A 20,217-nucleotide genomic window follows, 5' to 3' on the forward strand; every position below is an offset into this window, starting at 1 on the left:
GGAAGGAAGGAAGGAAGGAAGGAATTCGGAAGGAATTCGGAAGGAATTCGGAAGGAAGGAAGGAATTCGGAAGGAAGGAAGGAATTCGGAAGGAAGGAAGGAAGGAAGGAAGGAAGGAAGGAAGGAAGGAAGGAAGGAAGGAAGGAATTCGGAAGGAAGGAAGGAAGGAAGGAAGGAAGGAAGGAAGGAAGGAAGGAAGGAAGGAAGGAAGGAAGGAAGGAAGGAATTCGGAAGGAAGGAAGGAAGGAAGGAAGGAAGGAAGGAAGGAAGGAAGGAAGGAAGGAAGGAAGGAATTCGGAAGGAAGGAAGGAAGGAAGGAAGGAAGGAAGGAAGGAAGGAAGGAAGGAAGGAAGGAAGGAATTCGGAAGGAAGGAAGGAAGGAAGGAAGGAATTCGGAAGGAATTCGGAAGGAAGGAAGGAAGGAATTCGGAAGGAAGGAATTCGGAAGGAAGGAAGGAAGGAAGGAAGGAAGGAAGGAAGGAAGGAAGGAAGGAAGGAAGGAAGGAAGGAAGGAAGGAAGGAATTCGGAAGGAATTCGGAAGGAAGGAAGGAATTCGGAAGGAAGGAAGGAATTCGGAAGGAAGGAATTCGGAAGGAAGGAAGGAAGGAAGGAAGGAAGGAAGGAATTCGGAAGGAAGGAAAGAAGGACGGAATTCGGAAGGAAGGAAGGAATTCGGAAGGAAGGAATTCGGAAGGAAGGAAGGAAGGAAGGAATTCGGAAGGAATTCGGAAGGAAGGAAGGAAGGAAGGAAGGAAGGAATTCGGAAGGAAGGAATTCGGAAGGAAGGAAGGAATTCGGAAGGAATTCGGAAGGAAGGAAGGAAGGAAGGAAGGAAGGAAGGAAGGAAGGAAGGAAGGAAGGAAGGAATTCGGAAGGAAGGAAAGAAGGACGGAATTCGGAAGGAAGGAAGGAATTCGGAAGGAAGGAATTCGGAAGGAAGGAAGGAAGGAAGGAATTCGGAAGGAAGGAAGGAATTCGGAAGGAAGGAATTCGGAAGGAAGGAATTCGGAAGGAAGGAAGGAAGGAAGAAAGGAAGGAAGGAAGGAAGGAAGGAAGGAAGGAAGGAAGGAAGGAAGGAAGGAATTCGGAAGGAAGGAAGGAATTCGGAAGGAAGGAATTCGGAAGGAAGGAATTCGGAAGGAAGGAAGGAAGGAAGAAAGGAAGGAAGGAAGGAAGGAAGGAAGGAAGGAAGGAAGGAAGGAAGGAAGGAATTCGGAAGGAAGGAAGGAATTCGGAAGGAAGGAAGGAATTAGGAAGGAATTCGGAAGGAAGGAAGGAATTCGGAAGGAAGGAAGGAATTCGGAAGGAAGGAATTCGGAAGGAAGGAATTCGGAAGGAATTCGGAAGGAAGGAAGGAAGGAAGGAAGGAAGGAAGGAAGGAAGGAAGGAAGGAAGGAAGGAATTCGGAAGGAATTCGGAAGGAAGGAATTTGGAAGGAATTCGGAAGGAATTCGGAAGGAAGGAAGGAATTCGGAAGGAAGGAAGGAATTCGGAAGGAAGGAATTCGGAAGGAAGGAATTCGGAAGGAAGGAATTCGGAAGGAAGGAAGGAAGGAAGGAAGGAAGGAAGGAAGGAAGGAAGGAAGGAAGGAAGGAAGGAATTCGGAAGGAATTCGGAAGGAAGGAAGGAAGGAAGGAATTCGGAAGGAATTCGGAAGGAATTCGGAAGGAATTCGGAAGGAAGGAAGGAAGGAAGGAATTCGGAAGGAATTCGGAAGGAATTCGGAAGGAAGGAATTCGGAAGGAAGGAATTCGGAAGGAAGGAAGGAAGGAAGGAAGGAAGGAAGGAAGGAAGGAAGGAAGGAAGGAAGGAATTCGGAAGGAAGGAAGGAAGGAAGGAAGGAAGGAATTCGGAAGGAAGGAATTCGGAAGGAAGGAATTCGGAAGGAATTCGGAAGGAATTCGGAAGGAATTCGGAAGGAATTCGGAAGGAAGGAAGGAAGGAAGGAAGGAAGGAAGGAAGGAAGGAAGGAATTCGGAAGGAAGGAAGGAAGGAATTCGGAAGGAAGGAAGGAAGGAAGGAAGGAAGGAAGGAAGGAAGGAAGGAAGGAATTCGGAAGGAAGGAAGGAAGGAAGGAATTCGGAAGGAATTCGGAAGGAAGGAAGGAAGGAATTCGGAAGGAAGGAATTCGGAAGGAAGGAAGGAAGGAAGGAAGGAAGGAAGGAAGGAAGGAAGGAAGGAAGGAAGGAAGGAAGGAAGGAAGGAATTCGGAAGGAAGGAATTCGGAAGGAAGGAATTCGGAAGGAAGGAAGGAATTCGGAAGGAAGGAAGGAAGGAAGGAAGGAAGGAAGGAAGGAAGGAAGGAAGGAATTCGGAAGGAAGGAAGGAAGGAAGGAATTCGGAAGGAAGGAAGGAAGGAAGGAAGGAAGGAAGGAAGGAATTCGGAAGGAATTCGGAAGGAAGGAAGGAAGGAAGGAAGGAATTCGGACGGAAGGAAGGAAGGAAGGAAGGAATTCGGAAGGAATTCGGAAGGAATTCGGAAGGAAGGAAGGAAGGAAGGAAGGAAGGAAGGAAGGAAGGAAGGAAGGAAGGAAGGAAGGAAGGAAGGAAGGAAGGAAGGAAGGAATTCGGAAGGAAGGAAGGAAGGAATTCGGAAGGAAGGAAGGAATTCGGAAGGAATTCGGAAGGAAGGAAGGAAGGAAGGAAGGAAGGAAGGAATTCGGAAGGAAGGAATTCGGAAGGAAGGAATTCGGAAGGAAGGAAGGAATTCGGAAGGAAGGAAGGAAGGAAGGAAGGAAGGAAGGAAGGAAGGAAGGAAGGAAGGAAGGAAGGAAGGAAGGAAGGAATTCGGAAGGAAGGAAGGAATTCGGAAGGAAGGAATTCGGAAGGAAGGAAGGAATTCGGAAGGAAGGAAGGAATTCGGAAGGAAGGAAGGAAGGAAGGAAGGAAGGAAGGAAGGAAGGAAGGAAGGAATTCGGAAGGAAGGAAGGAAGGAAGGAATTCGGAAGGAAGGAAGGAAGGAAGGAAGGAAGGAAGGAATTCGGAAGGAATTCGGAAGGAAGGAAGGAAGGAAGGAAGGAATTCGGAAGGAAGGAAGGAAGGAAGGAAGGAATTCGGAAGGAATTCGGAAGGAATTCGGAAGGAAGGAAGGAAGGAAGGAAGGAAGGAAGGAAGGAAGGAAGGAAGGAAGGAAGGAAGGAAGGAAGGAAGGAAGGAATTCGGAAGGAAGGAAGGAAGGAATTCGGAAGGAAGGAAGGAAGGAAGGAAGGAAGGAATTCGGAAGGAATTCGGAAGGAATTCGGAAGGAAGGAAGGAAGGAAGGAAGGAAGGAAGGAAGGAAGGAAGGAAGGAAGGAAGGAAGGAAGGAAGGAAGGAAGGAAGGAAGGAAGGAAGGAAGGAATTCGGAAGGAATTCGGAAGGAATTCGGAAGGAAGGAAGGAAGGAAGGAAGGAAGGAAGGAAGGAAGGAAGGAAGGAAGGAATTCGGAAGGAAGGAAGGAAGGAAGGAAGGAAGGAAGGAAGGAAGGAAGGAATTCGGAAGGAAGGAAGGAAGGAATTCGGAAGGAAGGAAGGAATTCGGAAGGAAGGAAGGAATTCGGAAGGAATTCGGAAGGAATTCGGAAGGAAGGAAGGAAGGAATTCGGAAGGAATTCGGAAGGAAGGAAGGAAGGAAGGAAGGAAGGAAGGAAGGAAGGAAGGAAGGAAGGAAGGAAGGAAGGAAGGAAGGAAGGAAGGAAGGAAGGAAGGAATTCGGAAGGAAGGAAGGAAGGAAGGAAGGAAGGAAGGAAGGAAGGAAGGAAGGAAGGAAGGAAGGAAGGAAGGAAGGAAGGAAGGAAGGAATTCGGAAGGAAGGAAGGAATTCGGAAGGAAGGAATTCGGAAGGAAGGAAGGAATTCGGAAGGAAGGAAGGAATTCGGAAGGAAGGAAGGAAGGAAGGAAGGAAGGAAGGAAGGAAGGAATTCGGAAGGAAGGAAGGAAGGAAGGAAGGAAGGAATTCGGAAGGAAGGAAGGAAGGAATTCGGAAGGAAGGAAGGAAGGAAGGAATTCGGAAGGAAGGAATTCGGAAGGAAGGAAGGAAGGAAGGAAGGAAGGAATTCGGAAGGAATTCGGAAGGAATTCGGAAGGAATTCGGAAGGAATTCGGAAGGAAGGAAGGAAGGAAGGAAGGAATTCGGAAGGAATTCGGAAGGAAGGAAGGAATTCGGAAGGAATTCGGAAGGAATTCGGAAGGAATTCGGAATTCGGAATTCGGAAGGAAGGAAGGAAGGAAGGAAGGAAGGAAGGAAGGAAGGAAGGAATTCGGAAGGAAGGAAGGAAGGAATTCGGAAGGAAGGAAGGAATTCGGAAGGAAGGAAGGAAGGAAGGAAGGAAGGAAGGAAGGAAGGAAGGAAGGAAGGAAGGAAGGAAGGAAGGAAGGAAGGAAGGAAGGAAGGAAGGAAGGAAGGAAATAATCCTAGATAATGTGTAACCAACGAGAAAATCGAAAATAAAAAAAGAAGGAAATAAAGGACGAAAGAAGAAAAGAAGGCAGAAAACAACAAGAAACGAAAAAAACAAAGATTTGAAGCAGAAAAGTAGAAATGAAAAAGAAAGAAAGAAAGCAACAAGAAACAAAAAGGAAACAAAAAAGAAGGAAAGCAAAAAGACAAAAAAATTAAAGAGCAGAAGAAAGAAAGAGAAAAAGAAAGAGGGAATGAAAGCAAGAAAGAAAGAAAAAGCAAGCAAGCAAGCAGCAAGTAATGGAAATAGAACAGAAAAAAGGAAAGGAAAAAGAAAAGCAAAATGAAAGAAGAAAAAAAAGAAAGACATCAGAAAGATAGAAATATGAAACAAAGAAACAAGGAGAAAGTGAGAAAGGAAGAGAAAGAAAGAAAGAGGGAAAGAGAGAAAGAAAGGAAGAAGGAAGAAAGGAAGAAAGAAAGAAAGAAAAGCAAAAAGAGAAAAGTGGGATAGGAGGGTCACCTCAAGGATGACAACCTCTTCCTCAGCCTGGGCACCTTCTCCAAAGACACGCTCCACGCCCCATGTGCAGGTGAGTCCAGAGCCAGGGGGATGCTGCCAGAGCTGGGCATGGCACGGCCTGGCCGGGCACCAAAGGTTCCCCCTTTGCTGGGGCGGCTGCAGGGAATTCTGCAGTGGCTGCCAAGCGGCTTTTGGGCTCTGGGCAGCTGCTGAGGAGGTGGCTGTGCCATGGCTGGCTGCAGGCTGGGCACATGTCCTGCCCTGCTGCTCTGCTCCCAAAGGCAGCAATGCTGGGCAGCTTTGGGCCCAGCTCTGAGCACGGCCAGCACGGCCTGGGCACTGCGGGCGGCTGGGACAAGGGGACAGGAGGCTTCAGCTGACGGGCGGCTTCTGGTTTCTCTCCTCACAGCCAGGCTCTGTGGATGCTGAGGCTGCTCCGGGCTCTGCCAGGGCTCTGCTGGGGCTCAGCCCCGGGCACGGCTGGGCCTGCTCTCCCCTCACAGGGCTCTGACAGCTTTGCATCAGACGAGCCCCTTGCGAGCACAGCGACCGAGCTTTCTGCTTTTGCAGGTGAGTGAGACTCTCGTGCAGGCCAAGAGATTGCAGTCAGGGACACACATCCCACTGGCAAGAACCCAAACTCTGCACAGTCCCAGCTGAACGCCTGGATCTGCACAGGGTGTTCTGTCTGTCCCACTCTTCGTCCCTTTTGGGCTGGAATTGTGCCATTGCACTTTCTTCCTCCTCTGGAAGTGCCACGAGTGGGCCCAACCTGGCGAAGTGGGCCGTGTTCCTGAGGCAGTGCAGCCTGGAGCTGATGGATGAAGAATTGCCCTTCTCCACTGCCAAAGCAGAGCAAAAAGCCCTAAGTGGGACTTGGTGTCTTTAAGAACCCCCTGACAATTTCCAAGGGAATGTGCAGCTCATTGGCAGGGTGAGAAGGAAGGGCATCTTCTCCGTGAGTTGGGGTGGGAGAGAGTTTAGATTGCCAGTGCTGCTCGGAGCTGGCAGGGCACAATCAATTTCCTATTGCTTCAACCACAATTTAAAATAACAATGTTGGAAACAAAGCCCAAAATCTTTAAAAAAGGGCAGCTGAGGTCAGTAAGATGGACCAATGCCACCAGCATATTTACAAATACCTGAGTTGTCTTTTTGAAAAGAGCAGTTACCTCTTAATCCAGAGTTACAAAGGACTTTTCACTCCACATTTGGGTTTTGGTTTTATGTTTCCTAATATTTTCTGGTCTTTTTCTTTTGTTTTTTTCTATTAATTAAACAGAAAACACATCCTAAATGATGGAGCAGCACTGCTGAACACAGGGACACGCAGAGGGACCAGAAGCAGCTGCCTTTGTCCCCCTGCAGCTCCAAGGCCCAATCTCTGAGCAGACAGGGCTGGCAGAGACTCGCAGGCTCCCTGTTTGCTGTGCTGCCCCACTTGTGAGCGGCCCAGCTTTGCGTGAGGCACAGGGAGAACAAGGGGCAGCTCCCTGCCAGCCCTGCAGCCCAGGCACCCCTCGGGCCCTGGGGCTTGGGGCACTGTCAGCACCCGCTGCTCCAGCGCCCGCTCCTGCTGGCACTGACAGCAACACCCAAACTGTGGCTGATCCCAAGGGAGCAGCAGCAGGGCCTGGATCTGATCCCTGCCTCTGGGGCAGGGCTGGACAAGTGACCTCCACAGCAGCAGCAGCAGCAGCAGCAGCAGCAAATGGAGCTGACTTTCAGCACAGCCCCTGCCACTGTTCCCTCCCATTTGCAGCGGTGCCACAGCAGCCTGGGGCACCTGGGAGCCCTCAGTGCCAGCAGGGACTGCAGATGGCAGCCCTGGGCTCCTGGAGGGTGTGCAAGGAGCAGAGGTGGGCACTCCCTGTCCATGTGGAGCTTCCAGGTGGAAAAGGCTGCTGTGAGCAGGCAGCTCCGAGGGCAGAGAAAGGAGGGTCTCGAGCACTGGAGCTGTGCCAGTGCCACAGCCCTGGGCAGCAGCCACCGAGCCCCAGGGGCACAGAGGGCACAGCAAGAGGGACAAAAGCAGCCAAGGACAGAGAGTGTGAAGGGCGAGAGCTGGGAGCAGGAACAGCTGCTTCATTGCACTCTTGGAGAAAGCTCTTGGCTGTTTCAAAGCGCTGAAAGGCGTGAAGGGCACAGAGGAGGCCACAGCAAACAATGCTCCTGTTTTCACAGCCTCCCCTCTCCATGTGCTAGAAGGAATTGGATGAACTGTATTCTTCTCTCCGAGTTGTCTCGTTCAGCATGAGCAGCTCAGCACCAGGAGCTGAAGGAGCTGAAGCCTTAGGCCACAAGAGCTGAGCAAGAGGAGACTTTTGGGCAAAGTAATGCTGCTACCATGGACCTGGCTGAATGCAGCAGACAGAATCCTGGAATTACAGAATCCTTCCTGTTGGAAAAGACCTCTGAGCTCATCAAGTCCAACCACTAACCCAGTACAGTCAAGCCCAGCACTAAACCACATCCCTGAAGTGCCAAGGCCTGGACAAGAGGCCTGACTGAGGCCTGAACAACAGGCCCTGAGCCAAAGGTGACCTCTGGATGAACCTTCCAACCAATGGTTATCTTCGTGTGTGCTCATTACCGAAATTTGCATGATCATTAGCATTGTGATTGATGTATCCACTCATTAGTGAAACATGTATTGACCTTTCTGTGTTTAGAAGCCGGACAAGGCCATGAAATCCAACATCTGGCCTTGTTTGGGGCTGTATGGTCAAAGTCGGCTCCCTTGGCTCCTCCTTGAGCCCTGGCCAGGCTTAGGAGGAAGCCAAGAGGAGGATGAAAGCAGATGTTCCCACCCTAGAAGTGCTGTCAGTTTGTTTCTCCAGCACTGTCAAAGCTGGGCCCTCTCCCAGCGGGGTTGGAGCCGCAGCTGTGGCTGGAGGCAGCTGCAGGAATTCCCAGTGTCCGGGAGTGGCTCTCCAGTCCCTGACTGGGACAGCTTCCCCCAGCTGATGGGTGGCTCTGGGTGATGGTAAAGTCTGAGGGGAACTGGGGCTGGATCTTGGTTAATCACTGCAGGCAATCTTTGGCACTGATGATTGGGGGCATTGCTGAGCTGCTCCTGCTGTGATTCTTTGCTAATGATTATGTGCTTTGCTGAGCTTATGCTTTTGTGATTCTTTGCAGCTTTGCATTTTATAAATTACACAGTTCCTGCAGTTGGTGTCTGTGTGTTTGGTGCTGACCCTGCCCACCAGCAAAACAGGGCCCCATCCTGCCTGAGTGTTACCTGGGAAGACAAAAACCCTCCCTCCAAATGTCCCCCCTTCCTCCTTGTTCCCCCCACTTTATCCACTGGCCATGATGTCCTGTGGTCTGGGATATGCCTGGGGTCAGTTGGGGTCACCTGTCCTGGTTGTGACCCCTCCTAAGCTCCGCTGCACCCCCAGCCCCTCCCCAGCATGGCCGGACGAGGGGCAGGAAAGGCCTTGGCTCTGTGCAAGCTCAGCAAGAACAAAACCATCTCTGTGTGAGCAACGCTGTGCTCAGCACAGAGCCAAACACAGCCCCAGGGAAAGGCCTGGCAAGGAAATTCCCTCTGGCCCAGCCCACAGCAGCACCCCATGGCCACACACCATCAGCACGGCTCCACGGGTTCCTTTCCATGGCCCCAGCCCTGGCCACAGGACCTTGGGCTGGTGGCCACGGCAGCCGCCTGTGGCCCAGGGCTCCGTGCCCGTGTCCATGGCAGCAGTGCCCGGCCACGGGCCCTGAGTGCAGGTGACCATGCCAATGCCCATGGCAGCGGGGCCAAGCGTTGGTGTCCGTGGCACCAAAGTGAGGAACGGGTCCCTGTGGCCGCTGCCGTGGCACCTGAGGGCATCAGCGAGTGTCACTGCAATTGTAGCTGGCACCAGCCCCGGCACCGCTCTGTCCTGAGGGCTGCCATGGCAGCCGAGGGCAGCCACAGCTCTGCGGGCAAGTGGCCACGGAGCCTGACTGCAGCAATGGGTCCAGGGGGGGTTTCCAAGGGAACTGGAACTGATGAGGGTTGGCCATGGCATCCAACCCCCTGGGATGTCACACAGCCACCCTGGGATGTCACACAGCCACCCTGGGATGTCACACTCCATTCTGTGATGTCACATAGCCACCCTGTGTCAAAGCCTTTTCTGGGACGTCACATGACTACTCTGTGATGTTACACAAGCGTCCTGTGATGTCACAGCCCAATATGTGATGTCATGACTCTGCACTGTGAGGTCACACCAGCACCCTGTGATGTCACAGCCTGCTCTGTGATGTCACAATTGCTCTGTGATGTCATAGTCTGCTGGATGATGTCTGACCTCTGCCGTGTGACGTCACAATTGCTCTGTGATGTCACAGCCAATGCTATGATGTCACAGCACCACTCTGTGATGTCACAGAGATGCTCCATTATGTCACAGCAGACTCTATGATGTCATACAGCCACCCTGTGATGTCACAGCCTCTTCTGGGATGGCCCAGCCCTCTCTGTGACATCACACCAAAACCCTGTGATGTCACAACCCACTCTGTGATGTCACACAGCCCCTTTCTGACATCACAGCTGCTCTGGGGTTCTGTGACACAGGCACAGAGGTGTTACCAAAACTTCAGTGAAACAAAACCTCCTCAGCACCAGCGCAGCATGAAGCAGCAGCATTCTTTATTGGGCCGGATGCACGAGGGGAGAGCCCCTCCCAAAGTCGTGTGTGCCGAGTTCAGGAATGTTCCTGTTTGCAGACTGTGTTTCACAGACACATTCCCAGATTGTCCCACAAGAAACACACACACGATCATCATTGCCCCAAAATCATTGCAGATTTCCCCCACCCCCTTGCACATCCGTTCTTCTGCCCTGGGGGTCTCTTTGGGGGTCCCTGGTGGTCGCTGACCCCAAAGCCAGCCCAGACTGCCCGGTGAACTGGTGAAAGTTGGCACAGCTGGGCTGGTTGCTGCCTACAGAATCAGCCTTGTGCGGTTCCGTGGCCAGTGGCTTTTGGAGAAGAAGCATTGTATGAACCCACCAGGTGCAAACGGTTTTTCATCTGGCAAATCTCCCCCCCTTGGAGGGCTGTGAAGCTTCTCTTCCCTTCAAGCCTTCCTAAGCCTCACTCTGCTCCTTTACTCACATCCCACGAGTTCCTCAGCTGCTTTCACAACCATGTTCTTTACACAGCTCAAAGCAAGGGTCATAAGCACAAGTATTGCTGTGATCCCAGTTAGACTTTGCAAAAGTGAGGCCAACCATCAGTCAGGGAAAATCCAAGTCCTCTAAATATTTTATCCAGTTATTGTCTAACCCTCCCCTTAATTCCCTGCTGGATGCAGTAACCGATTTTATCCTCTCTACCTGATCATCCAATCCAGCATCACATTTGGAATGTGCACACAACAAGTGCTGATGTTTCAGTTCAAGAATCCACACACTCCCTGTCCATGTAGCAGCAATAGGGCTAAAGCCAATCTGCTCTGGAAGGTCATTTTAGCTGGGGCTGGCAATTGTTCCTTTATTTCAGCAAACCCCAAAGGAGCTGCATTCACTGAAGTTCCCATTTGCAGAGCCCAATGGTGTGTGGCTGGTCTGTTCCTAAAGGCAGATCTGTGCGGAGCAGAGATGGATTCTAAAATCCATCCCGCTGGAGTTCCCGCACTGGGATGTTTCCCAGTTCCATCCCCTTTAACCTTTCCCCACAGTCGGGTTCCCAGTGGTGACTCCTTGCACGAGGGATGGAACGTTCATACCCCCAGTGTCCATGGTGCTCCTGATTCTCCCAGGGGCAAACGTGTGCTCCAAATTCCATCCCTTCCCACCCATCCTGGGGCTCCTAAGATCTGACCGTGTCCTGCTGACACTCTGTGCCTCTCCAAGGCTCCTTGTTTGTTGGCTCAGCCCAGGTGTCCCTGAGAAAGGCAGAATCATTTCTACAAACACAGCCCAGCCTCAGAGCCTGGGCCACAGCCAGGAGCCGCTGGACCTCAGCATTCCAAACAGCTCAAGTGTCTGTCCCAGGGCAATCCCACTTTTCCTTTGTCCTGGGATCCTTTGGCCTTGACCTTGTTAAATCTGGATATTTTATACCCACCTGTAAGGGGTCCTGTGGGAGGCCTGGGCTCCCTGCCCAGCACAGACACCCCTGAACTGGCTGGAAACATTCCCATTGTCCTGTCTGAGGGCGATTCCATACTTCTGGAATTTGACAGCCCCAGGAGGTATCAGTGCACTCTGTCAGCTGATCAATATTTCCTGAGGTAATTTCCAGATCCGCTTTGGAGATGTTACAATTCTCAGCACTATTGTTCTGATGTGTCCATGGTAAGGAATATTCTCCTTCCATCCCTGTCCAGGTGCCCTGGGTGCTATTTCCTTCCCACACGTGTTCCCAGATTTTTGTCAAATTGCTGACTGAAGCTCCCCACGGAACTGGATTTTCTGCAGAGGTTGGTATTGGCAAACAAGCTGTTACAGGGGTTACATTCTGTCATCTGCCAACACCTTGCACTGACTTTGAAAACCGCATTTCCCTTCCCAGAAGTCAGGAACATCGTTTCTATTATTATTATAGATACACAATTATTGATCATCTTCATCTAGATCCAATAAATAGTATCCCCTTAGAAAATCATATTCAATACCTAAAACAATAGGATTTATGTAAAACCCCAAACCCCACGGTGTCAGTCAGTCTTGTTTCTGCTGTGTTTAATGTGGGCTCGCTGGTTTTACCCGCATGTGATGAACCCCGAGTTTGATTCCTTCTACCTTGAGTGCAGGGTAGGTTACCAGGAGGACTTGAGATGGTCCCTTCCACTTTGGCTGGATTGTGCCAAAATTCCAGGTTCTGATGCACACCGGATCTCCTGGTTGGAAAGGATGTACAGGCGAGTCCAGCCCCAATGATCTGTTGAGAACCATGCACCTTTCAAGGCTTACAAGAGTTAGTCCCAGTGCTATTAAATATTCATTTCAGCAAAACTTCGAAGACTTCCCTTGTCTTCTTGGTGCCACATGGGAAAGCTTCTGGCCATCCAGGAAAAAGGATCCACCAATACCAAAATGTGCCAGTCCCCCTTCTGCCTGGGCAGTTCTGCAAAATCAGTTTGCCAAAATCACCTGGTGATTCCCATTTAACAAGCCCTGGAGGCAGCCTTCTTCCTTCAAAGCCAATCCCATCTTTCTCAACAACTGATCTATCATTTTTTGCCATTTTTGTGCTTACTAGATGCCTTTGTAAACTGGCCACCATATTCTCCATTTCCTCATGTGGTTCCTGATGTTTTAGTTCCGTTATACATTAATTGTGGAGCTGCAATTACCTGCCCACACAGGGTTACCAATCACCTGCTGGGATTTTCCGTAGCTGCTGCTGCTGCTGGGGCTCACTGCCTGTCCTGATCACTGGAATCTGGTTTCTGTTGCAGAACATTCCAGTTTTTGCCAGGTATTAGTGCAAGGAGAGCTTTTGCAGCACCCTCTTGAGCTGTTTGGTCAGCCAATGGATTCTCTGGATTAACTGGGGAGTCTTCAAACCCATGGGCTTTACAAGGGCATCAGGGCCACTTCTTTTGGCTTTGGCACACTCTGCAGCAGGTGACTGATTTCTTTTTGTACTCACTGGAGACCTCTGTGCCCTTTCCTTCCATGTGGCTCCCTGGGCGTGTATTATTCCAAACCCAGAGTTCAAATCAGTCCATATGTTCACCCTTTTTCCTTCAGTGATTTCTAGGCAAGGTCATTCATTCTGCTTTTTGTGCTGCTGTGTTCAAAGCTAAAGCCTGGCCTTCTATGACCTGGCTCGAGGTTCCCACTGCACACCCAGCTGCCCGTTTCCCATCCGTACCACGCTGCTCCCACCAGAGTGCAGGGCCAGTGCTGGCTCCTGCATGGGATTGCTCTCGAGGTCCCAGAGTCTGCCAGAACACACTTGTTCCATGGATCCCAGACACTCATGGCACACAGACTCCAAGCCTTCTCTTAGAAGAGACTCGAACACTTCCCTGTTCCAGCCTTGGGGACCTTGAACCAAACCCTGCAAAGCTTTTGCTGCACCTTACAGGCAGGTCAACAGATTACACAAAAAAAGGAAAAGGAAAAGGAAAAGGAAAAGGAAAAGGAAAAGGAAAAGGAAAAGGAAAAGGAAAAGGAAAAGGAAAAGGAAAAGGAAGCGGAAAAGGAAAAGGTGCCTTGATCTGACCAGGGCTCTTTCTCTGATTTCCTTTGGAGCAGGGATCAAAGGCTCTCCCCAGAATCCTTCAGTGCTGCCTGCAGGTGCTGCCATCCCTCAGATCTGTTGGAATTCCAGAGGATGAGGCCACAGGGTGTCCCAATGGTGCCTTGGTTCCATGGGCCCCGCAGTGTAACCATGGTGTCCTTGGCTCTGCAGTGGCACCATGGACCCTTCATTCCATGAGGCCCCACAGTGTGGCAATGGTCCCTTGAGCCCAGGAGGCCCCACAAGGTCCCAATGGTGCCTTGGTTCCCTGGCCCCGCACTCTCACAATGCTCTCCTTGGCTGCACAAGGTCCCGCAGTGGCACAAGGGTTGCATTTTCTCTTTGATTTCTTTGAGCTTTCTTTCTTTCTTCATTCTTTCATCTTTTTTCTTTCTTTTTCCTGTTTTTTTTTTGTTGTTGTTGCTTTCTTCTTTCTTTCTTCTTTCTTTTATTTTTTCTTGTGTCTTTCTTTTTTTCCTTGTCTTTTTCTTTTTTGGTTCTTTCCTCTTTTTTTAAAAAGTTTTTTTTGTTTCACATTACTTAGTCTTTCTTTCTTTCTTCTTCTCTTTTTCTTCACTTTTTAAATTTTCTGGTTGATTTCTTTTTGTTTTCCTTCCTTCTTTTTTCTTTCCTTCATTCTTTTACCTTTTTTCTTTTTCTTTTTTTGTTGCTTTCTGTTTTTCATCTTTCTTTCTTTTTTTGCTTTCCTTTGGTTCTCTTGTACTTTTTTTTTTCTCGTGTCTTTCTTTCCGTCATTTTCTTTCTTCCTTGTTTTGTTCTTTCTTCTTTTTTTGACTTTTCTTAACATTTATTTTCTTGTATGTTTATGTTTTCACTCTTTCTTTTTTTCTTCCTTTCCTTCTTCCATTTTTATCATCTTTTTGCTTTTTTCTTTCTTTCTTCATTTTTGAATAGTTTTCTTGGTTTTTTAATTGTTTCTTGCTGCTTTCTTCTTAATTTCTCTTTTTTTATTTTTCTTCTTGGTCTCACATTATTGAGTCTTTCCTTTATCTTTTACTTTCCTTTGCTTTTTAAATTTTCGTGTTGATTTCTTTTAGCTTGCTTTCTTCATTCTTCACTCTTTTATATTTTTTTCTTTCATTTAAATTTTTTTTGTTGCTTTGTGTCTTCCTTCTTTCTCTTTTGGCTTTCTTTCTGTTCTTCTTTTGTTCTTTTCTTGTGTATTTCTGTTCTTTTTTTCTTGCTTCCTTGCTTCTTTCTTTCTTATTTTTTTTCTTTTTATTTTCCTATTGGTTTCATGTTATGTAGTCCTGCTTTCTTTATTTCTTTGTTTCTTTCTTCTTTTCTTTTTTCTTCACTTTTTTCATTTTCTTGTTAATTTTTCTTTTCTTTCTCTTTGTTTCTTTCTTCTTTTCTTTTTTCTTCACTTTTTCATTTTCTTGTTAATTTTTCTTTTCTTTCTCTTTGTTTCTTTCTTTCCTCTTTTCTTCCTTTCTTTCATTTTTATTATCTTTTTGCTAGCTTGCTTCATTTATTAATGATCTTTCTTTTTAAATAATTTTTTCTTGTTGGTTTCCTGTTATTTAGTCCTGCTTTCTTTCTTTTTCTTTTCTTTTTTCATCACTTTCATTTTCTTTTTTATATCTGTCTTTTGATTTTCTTCCTTTCTTCTTTTCTTTCTTTCATTTTTATTATATTTTTCTTGCTTCCTTTCTTCATTTTTAATGTCTTTTCTTTTTTTTTCTTTTTTATTATTTCTTGTTGCTCTTTCTTTCTTTCTTTCTTCTATTTTACTTCCTCCTTTCCTCCTTTCCTTCTTTCCTTCTTTCCTCCTTTCCTTCTTTCCTTCTTTCCTTCTTTCCTTCTTTCCTCCTTTCCTCCTTTCCTCCTTTCCTCCTTTCCTCCTTTCCTTCTTTCCTTCCTTCCTTCCTTCCTTCCTTCCTTCCTTCCTTCCTTCCTTCCTTCCTTCCTTCCTTCCTTCCTTCCTTCCGAAATTCCTTCCGTAATTCCTTCCTTCCTTCCATAATTCCTTCCTTCCTTCCCTCACAAGCCACTTCTCACCCCATTGAAGGGGTGCAAAGCAGCAGGATCCCTTCCCAATTGGGGTCCCTGCACCGTCCCAAAATTGGGGACTTCACCTCAGCCCCCCAAATTGCGGAGGGTTTATGGCACCTTCCCCAAATTCACTGAAACTTCCCAGAAACCACTTAGAGGCCCCAAAATTGACAAAAAGCAGCAGGAGCCTCCCCAAAAGCAGCTCCTGGTTTTCATCCCTGGAGTGCTCCACTCCAAGTGCACAAACCATCCCATCCCTCCCAAACTTCATCCCACCCCCACAATGCCACCCCCATCCCATCCCACCCTACCCCATCCCATCCCATCCCATCCCACCCCACCCCATCCCATCCCACCCCATCCCATCCCATCCCATCCCATCCCATCCCATCCCATCCCATCCCACCCCACCCCATCCCATCCCATCCCATCCCATCCCATCCCACCCCACCCCATCCCATCCCATCCCATCCCATCCCATCCCACCCCATCCCATCCCATCCCACCCCATCCCATCCCTCCTGGACACCAATTCCCCTTCTGTGCTTCCTGACTCCCCACAGCCGGGCCTTGGGGCTGACGGATCGAGCCATTTGGGGCTGCCATCAAAACATTGGGGCTGGCATTGAGTTCATTGGAGGCTCCCGCTCAATCCCTCCATCCCAAATGGGAGCTTGGAACCTCTCCTGAGCCCTTGCTGTGCCCATGGGCTCACCTCAAGTGCCAAAATGAGAGCCAGGGCCCCACAGCCCATTCAGAACCTCTCAACATTGCCAGAAACAGCAGCATCCTTCCCAAAATGGGCTCCCCACATCCCTGACAATAGCTCCCCCTTCCAAGTACCAGAGCCCCCCTCTCACAACCCCTCCCAAAGCATTGGGGGCACCCCAAAACTGCCTCAGGAACGGCACATACCCTGAAATCCCTTCAGGAACCCACTGAGGAACGGGGTCCCCCCGGCCTCATCATGCGCAGCCTTCAGCTGTCTCAGGCAGAGCCCATCCTGCCCTCAGCAGCCCCAGCCCAGCCCAGCCCTCCTGGGCAGGAAGCCCCAATGGCCGAGCCGGCCTGGGACACTTGCAGGGATGCGGGGGCAGCCGCAGCTTCTGGGGCCAGCCTGTGCCAGGCCCTGAGCGCCCTGCCAGGGAACCATTGCTGCCCCACATCCCATCTCAGCCTGCCCTCGGGCAGCGGGAAGCCGTTCCCTGGGGCCCGGCCCCGCAGGCCCTTGGCAAGAGTCTCTCCCAGCCAGCAATTGCTGCTCCTCCCTGCTGCGGGGCCCAAGCTGCAAGTTGATTTTCTGCCGCTGGCCCCGGCCCAGCCCCGAGCCAGGGCCAGCACCTTGCCCTGGAGCTCTGCGGGCGCTGCGTTTGTGCGGCCGCAGCGCAGCGGCCGCAGCTCGGAGCTGCCCTTTGTGTCCCCGCCGGCAGCTGGCAGAGCTGGCGGGGCCGGGCCAGGGCCGGGCCAGCCCCGGCCTTCCCGGCTCTGGGACACAGCGGCGGCAGCCCCAGCCTTCCAGCCCTGCACACGCTCCCACACAAGCCTCCAGAGCCGCGGCCACGCAACGCAACTGACCGGCCGCTGACCCCCCAGCCTGGCCTGATGGCCATTCCTCTGCCCACACCTCGGCCAAGCTCCCCTTGGCCACCTCCTGAGCCACAGTGCCACAGACAAGTGGCACATACAGCTACAGAGCTCTGCCCAGAGCTGGCAGGGAACGTTCATTCAACAGAAAAACCACCAAGAAAAAGAGAACTGCCCCCAGCAGAGCTGTTCCCTCCTGCAGTAGTTACACCTGCACACCCACAGCGCCTGAGACTGCAAGCAATGAGCATTCCCTGGGCACATGTGCAGCCCAAGCAGCTCGAGGACAGCCTTGCAGCAGGACTGCTCTCAGCTGAGCCAAAAAGGCCCCTCTGGCAGCTGCAGGGCCATTGCAAAGGGCAAGGGCCAGAGCCTGGGCCCACGGGGGAGGAAAGGGCTCTGAATTCCCCCGCCCTGGCACCTAAACCCTGTTCCCAGGGTGCTTCCCACACAGGATTCCTCTGGAGGACTGCGGAAAGCTGAGAGGCAGCTCTGGCTTCTCCACTTTTCATGTCCTAAAGCTGCCTGGCAGAAGAAATGGAGGGACAGCTCTGGTCGCACAATCCCTCCCGGCCCAGGGCACAGCACTGGGAAGGTCTTTCCGTGCCGAGGCTTTGCAGCAGCCAAGGAAAGCTCCTGGCTCAGGGTCACCTTTCCTGCTGGGCCAGACCCCCCGAGTGGCCCAGCAGCAGCAGAGAATTCCAGCACAGCCCCGGCATGGGCAGGGCGGCCCTGGGCGGGCTGCGGGAGCCGGCAGCGCCTGAGCTCAGAGCAGCTGAGCCCGGGGGCTCTTGGCCAAGGCCGAGGCCCAGCGAGCATTTCTCAGCTCGCAGGGCGGCCTGGAAAGGTGCTGGGGGGGATAATTCACCCCCCAGGGCGGTCCCAGTGGCTCCCAGTATTTCCATGTCCGTGGTCCCAGCGCTGCTCCCAGCCCTGATCCATGGGGATGGGAATGTCCCGCTCCCTTCCTGGGGCAGGCTCACACCTGAGCCAGGTGTGCAGGGCAGGACCTTGCCCTGAGCCCAAGCCCTGTCCCCCCTGCAGGATCTGCTTCCCATCGGCCTCTTCCTCCTGCGGCCCCAAGCCCAGCTCGGTGCTGAACGAAGGGCGCTGGGCCGGGGTCATCCCCCGGCGGGGGCTGCGCACCCCCTCTGCCCCCTCCCCAAATTCCCTCCCGGGGCAGCAGGGGCTGGCTCAGGAGCCCTGTGGGCAGGGAAAAAAGGGTGACACCGGGATGGGCGGGGGTCACACACGCTCTGGGGGGACACACACGGCCCCTGGGGACCCTCACTCACCTTCTCTGACAGCGCCAGGTGGATGAACCCCAACATGGAGCCTCCAACCCCCAGCAGCATCTTGGGGATGGGGTCTGGTGGCAGCTTTGGGGTCTGGGGCAGAGGTCACATCCACCTTAAAACCCCCTCCCAGCCCCACAGCCACTCTCAGACCCCTCAAACCACCCCACAGCTCACAGCCAGGACTCCCCCAACCACTCCCTGCAATTGAAATGGCCCCAAGAGCCACCAAAACCCCTTCTCATCTCCCCCAACACCCACTCAAATTCTCTCCAAGCCACACAGCCCTGCCAGCATCCCAAAACTCCCTCACAGACTGCCCCAAAAGCCCTCCAAAGCCCCTCCCAGCACCACAAATGGCCCCAAGAGCCACAAAACCCCTTCCCAGTCCCCCCAGGAGGCCCCAAACCCCCTCCCAGCCCACATGGCACCGACCAGGACAGGTTGGTGGACAGGAACATCCACAGCCCAGAGCAGCATGGGCACTTCAGCAGCGATTTGGGCACTTTGTGGGAGACACCCTGGATGGGCAGACCGAGGCCAGGGACTGGGACAGACAACCGGAATTCCTGGAGAACAGACGGGCTCAGGTGGACACGTTCTGCCACCACAACTGTGAGATTGTGGCCCCAATCTGCCTGGCTTCATGGCCCCACAACACACAAATCCTCCCGAATATTCCTCTGAACCCCAAATTCACCCCCAAATTCCAGGAAAATGGTGCAGCTTTAGATCTCTTTGTTTAATTTCTTTATTTTTACACCAATTTTGGTTTTTCAATGGGATAAACACAGAAATTACTTAGATTGAAAACGACCTCCAAGATCATCCAGGGTTGCTTGATGCCACCAGAAGAAACAATTGGACAGAGCAGATGAAAATTTTAGGGTGTAAAGGTAAAAAATCAGCTCTTCCCAATGAATTTCCAATGTTGATCTGAGTCCCGATGGATGTTCCTGCCCCTGTGTTCACCCAGGTGACTATGGGAATCCAGGAGAACGTGGAGAGCACCAGCCAGGGGTCTTCCCAACACGGATCACAGGGAATGTAAGTCACCAGGGCTCTTCCCAATGTGGGTCCTCTGATGGCGGATGGAGTTGGAGCAGAGGACAAAGCTCTTCCCGCAGTTGGGGCACTCGCAGGGCTTCCCTTAGTGGTGCCTCCGTTGGTGTCTGGTCAAGGCTGAGCTCCTGGAGAAGCTCTTCCCACACTGGGGACACTCGTAGGGCCTCTCCCCGGTGTGGATGCGCCGGTGCCTGACAAGGTCAGAGTTGTACCAGAAACCCTTCCTGCAGTCGGGGCAGCGGAAGGGCCTCTCCTCTGTGTGAATCCGCTGGTGCAGGAGGAGATTGGAGCTGCTCTGAAACCTCTTCCCACACTCGGGACACTCGTAAGGCCGTTCCCCAGAGTGGATCATCTGGTGACAGATCAGGTCAGAGCTGCGGCTGAAGCTCTTCCCACATTCCCCACACTTGTGGGGCTTCTCCCCATCGTGAAGCTGCTCATGGACCACCAGCTCTGACCTCTGGCTGGATCTCTGGCCGCCTTCCCCGCACAGGGTGGGTCTTTCCTCCTCAGAGCATCCTGGGCTGCGTTTGCAGCCCCTCCTCCTGCAGGACCTCTGGGGCTTTTCCTCCCCATTGGATTCCTGCACCGTGGAGCCGCTCAAAACGGCCTCTTCCACCAGGTTCTGCTGCGGGGATTTGTCCTCCCTGGGCTCCATGCTCAGCTCCTTGTCTGGGGAGGAAGGACAAGGAGAGGATGGGATTTGCCTCCGTGCCACAGGGAAGGGGAAGGAGATCCCCCCAGTCCGTCCCCGGCAGGACGGCGTCGGCAGCGGGGTTGTCCTGCAGCCAGGGGCGATGCTGGGCTGGGAGATGGAGCAGGAGAGAGGGGGAAAGGGCCACTGACTTCCTCCTCACCTGCCTGGGGCTCCCGGAGCATCTTCCTCTTCCTCTTCCTCACAGCCTCCTCCTCCATCTGGCCAAGGACTGGGAATGGGAAATCCTGGTTTGGGGAGAAACAAGGGATGAGCATGTTGAGTTTGAAGGTCCCTCTGCCAGAGTCCATGTCTAGAAGTCCCTGGGCATCTGGGGTCCATAAAAACCTCCCAAACACCAAGATTCAGCCCTGAAAAAGCCACCCAGGAGTTCCCTGTCTCTGGTCTCTGCCCTTTGGTGTTCGGGGGTTCCCCCCCATCCCAGCTGCTGGGGGTCATGCTTGTAT

At 51.7% G+C, this 20,217-nt stretch overlaps 1 protein-coding gene across 1 annotated transcript; it reads right to left on the minus strand.

The window, feature by feature from the left end:
• Positions 1-18,726: 18,726 nt before the first annotated feature.
• On the minus strand, positions 18,727-19,924 carry LOC125337890 (zinc finger protein with KRAB and SCAN domains 1-like). Its single transcript, XM_048328112.1, has 2 exons — positions 19,914-19,924; positions 18,727-19,728 (listed from the first exon to the last, which is right to left on the minus strand). The coding sequence occupies exon 2, from the start codon at positions 19,712-19,714 to the stop codon at positions 19,142-19,144; it is 573 nt and encodes a 190-aa protein (XP_048184069.1). The 5' UTR covers positions 19,715-19,728; positions 19,914-19,924; the 3' UTR covers positions 18,727-19,141.
• Between the last annotated feature and the right edge of the window lie 293 nt (positions 19,925-20,217).

Source organism: Corvus hawaiiensis, chromosome 24, assembly GCF_020740725.1.
Source record: "Corvus hawaiiensis isolate bCorHaw1 chromosome 24, bCorHaw1.pri.cur, whole genome shotgun sequence".
NCBI lineage: Eukaryota > Metazoa > Chordata > Aves > Passeriformes > Corvidae > Corvus > Corvus hawaiiensis.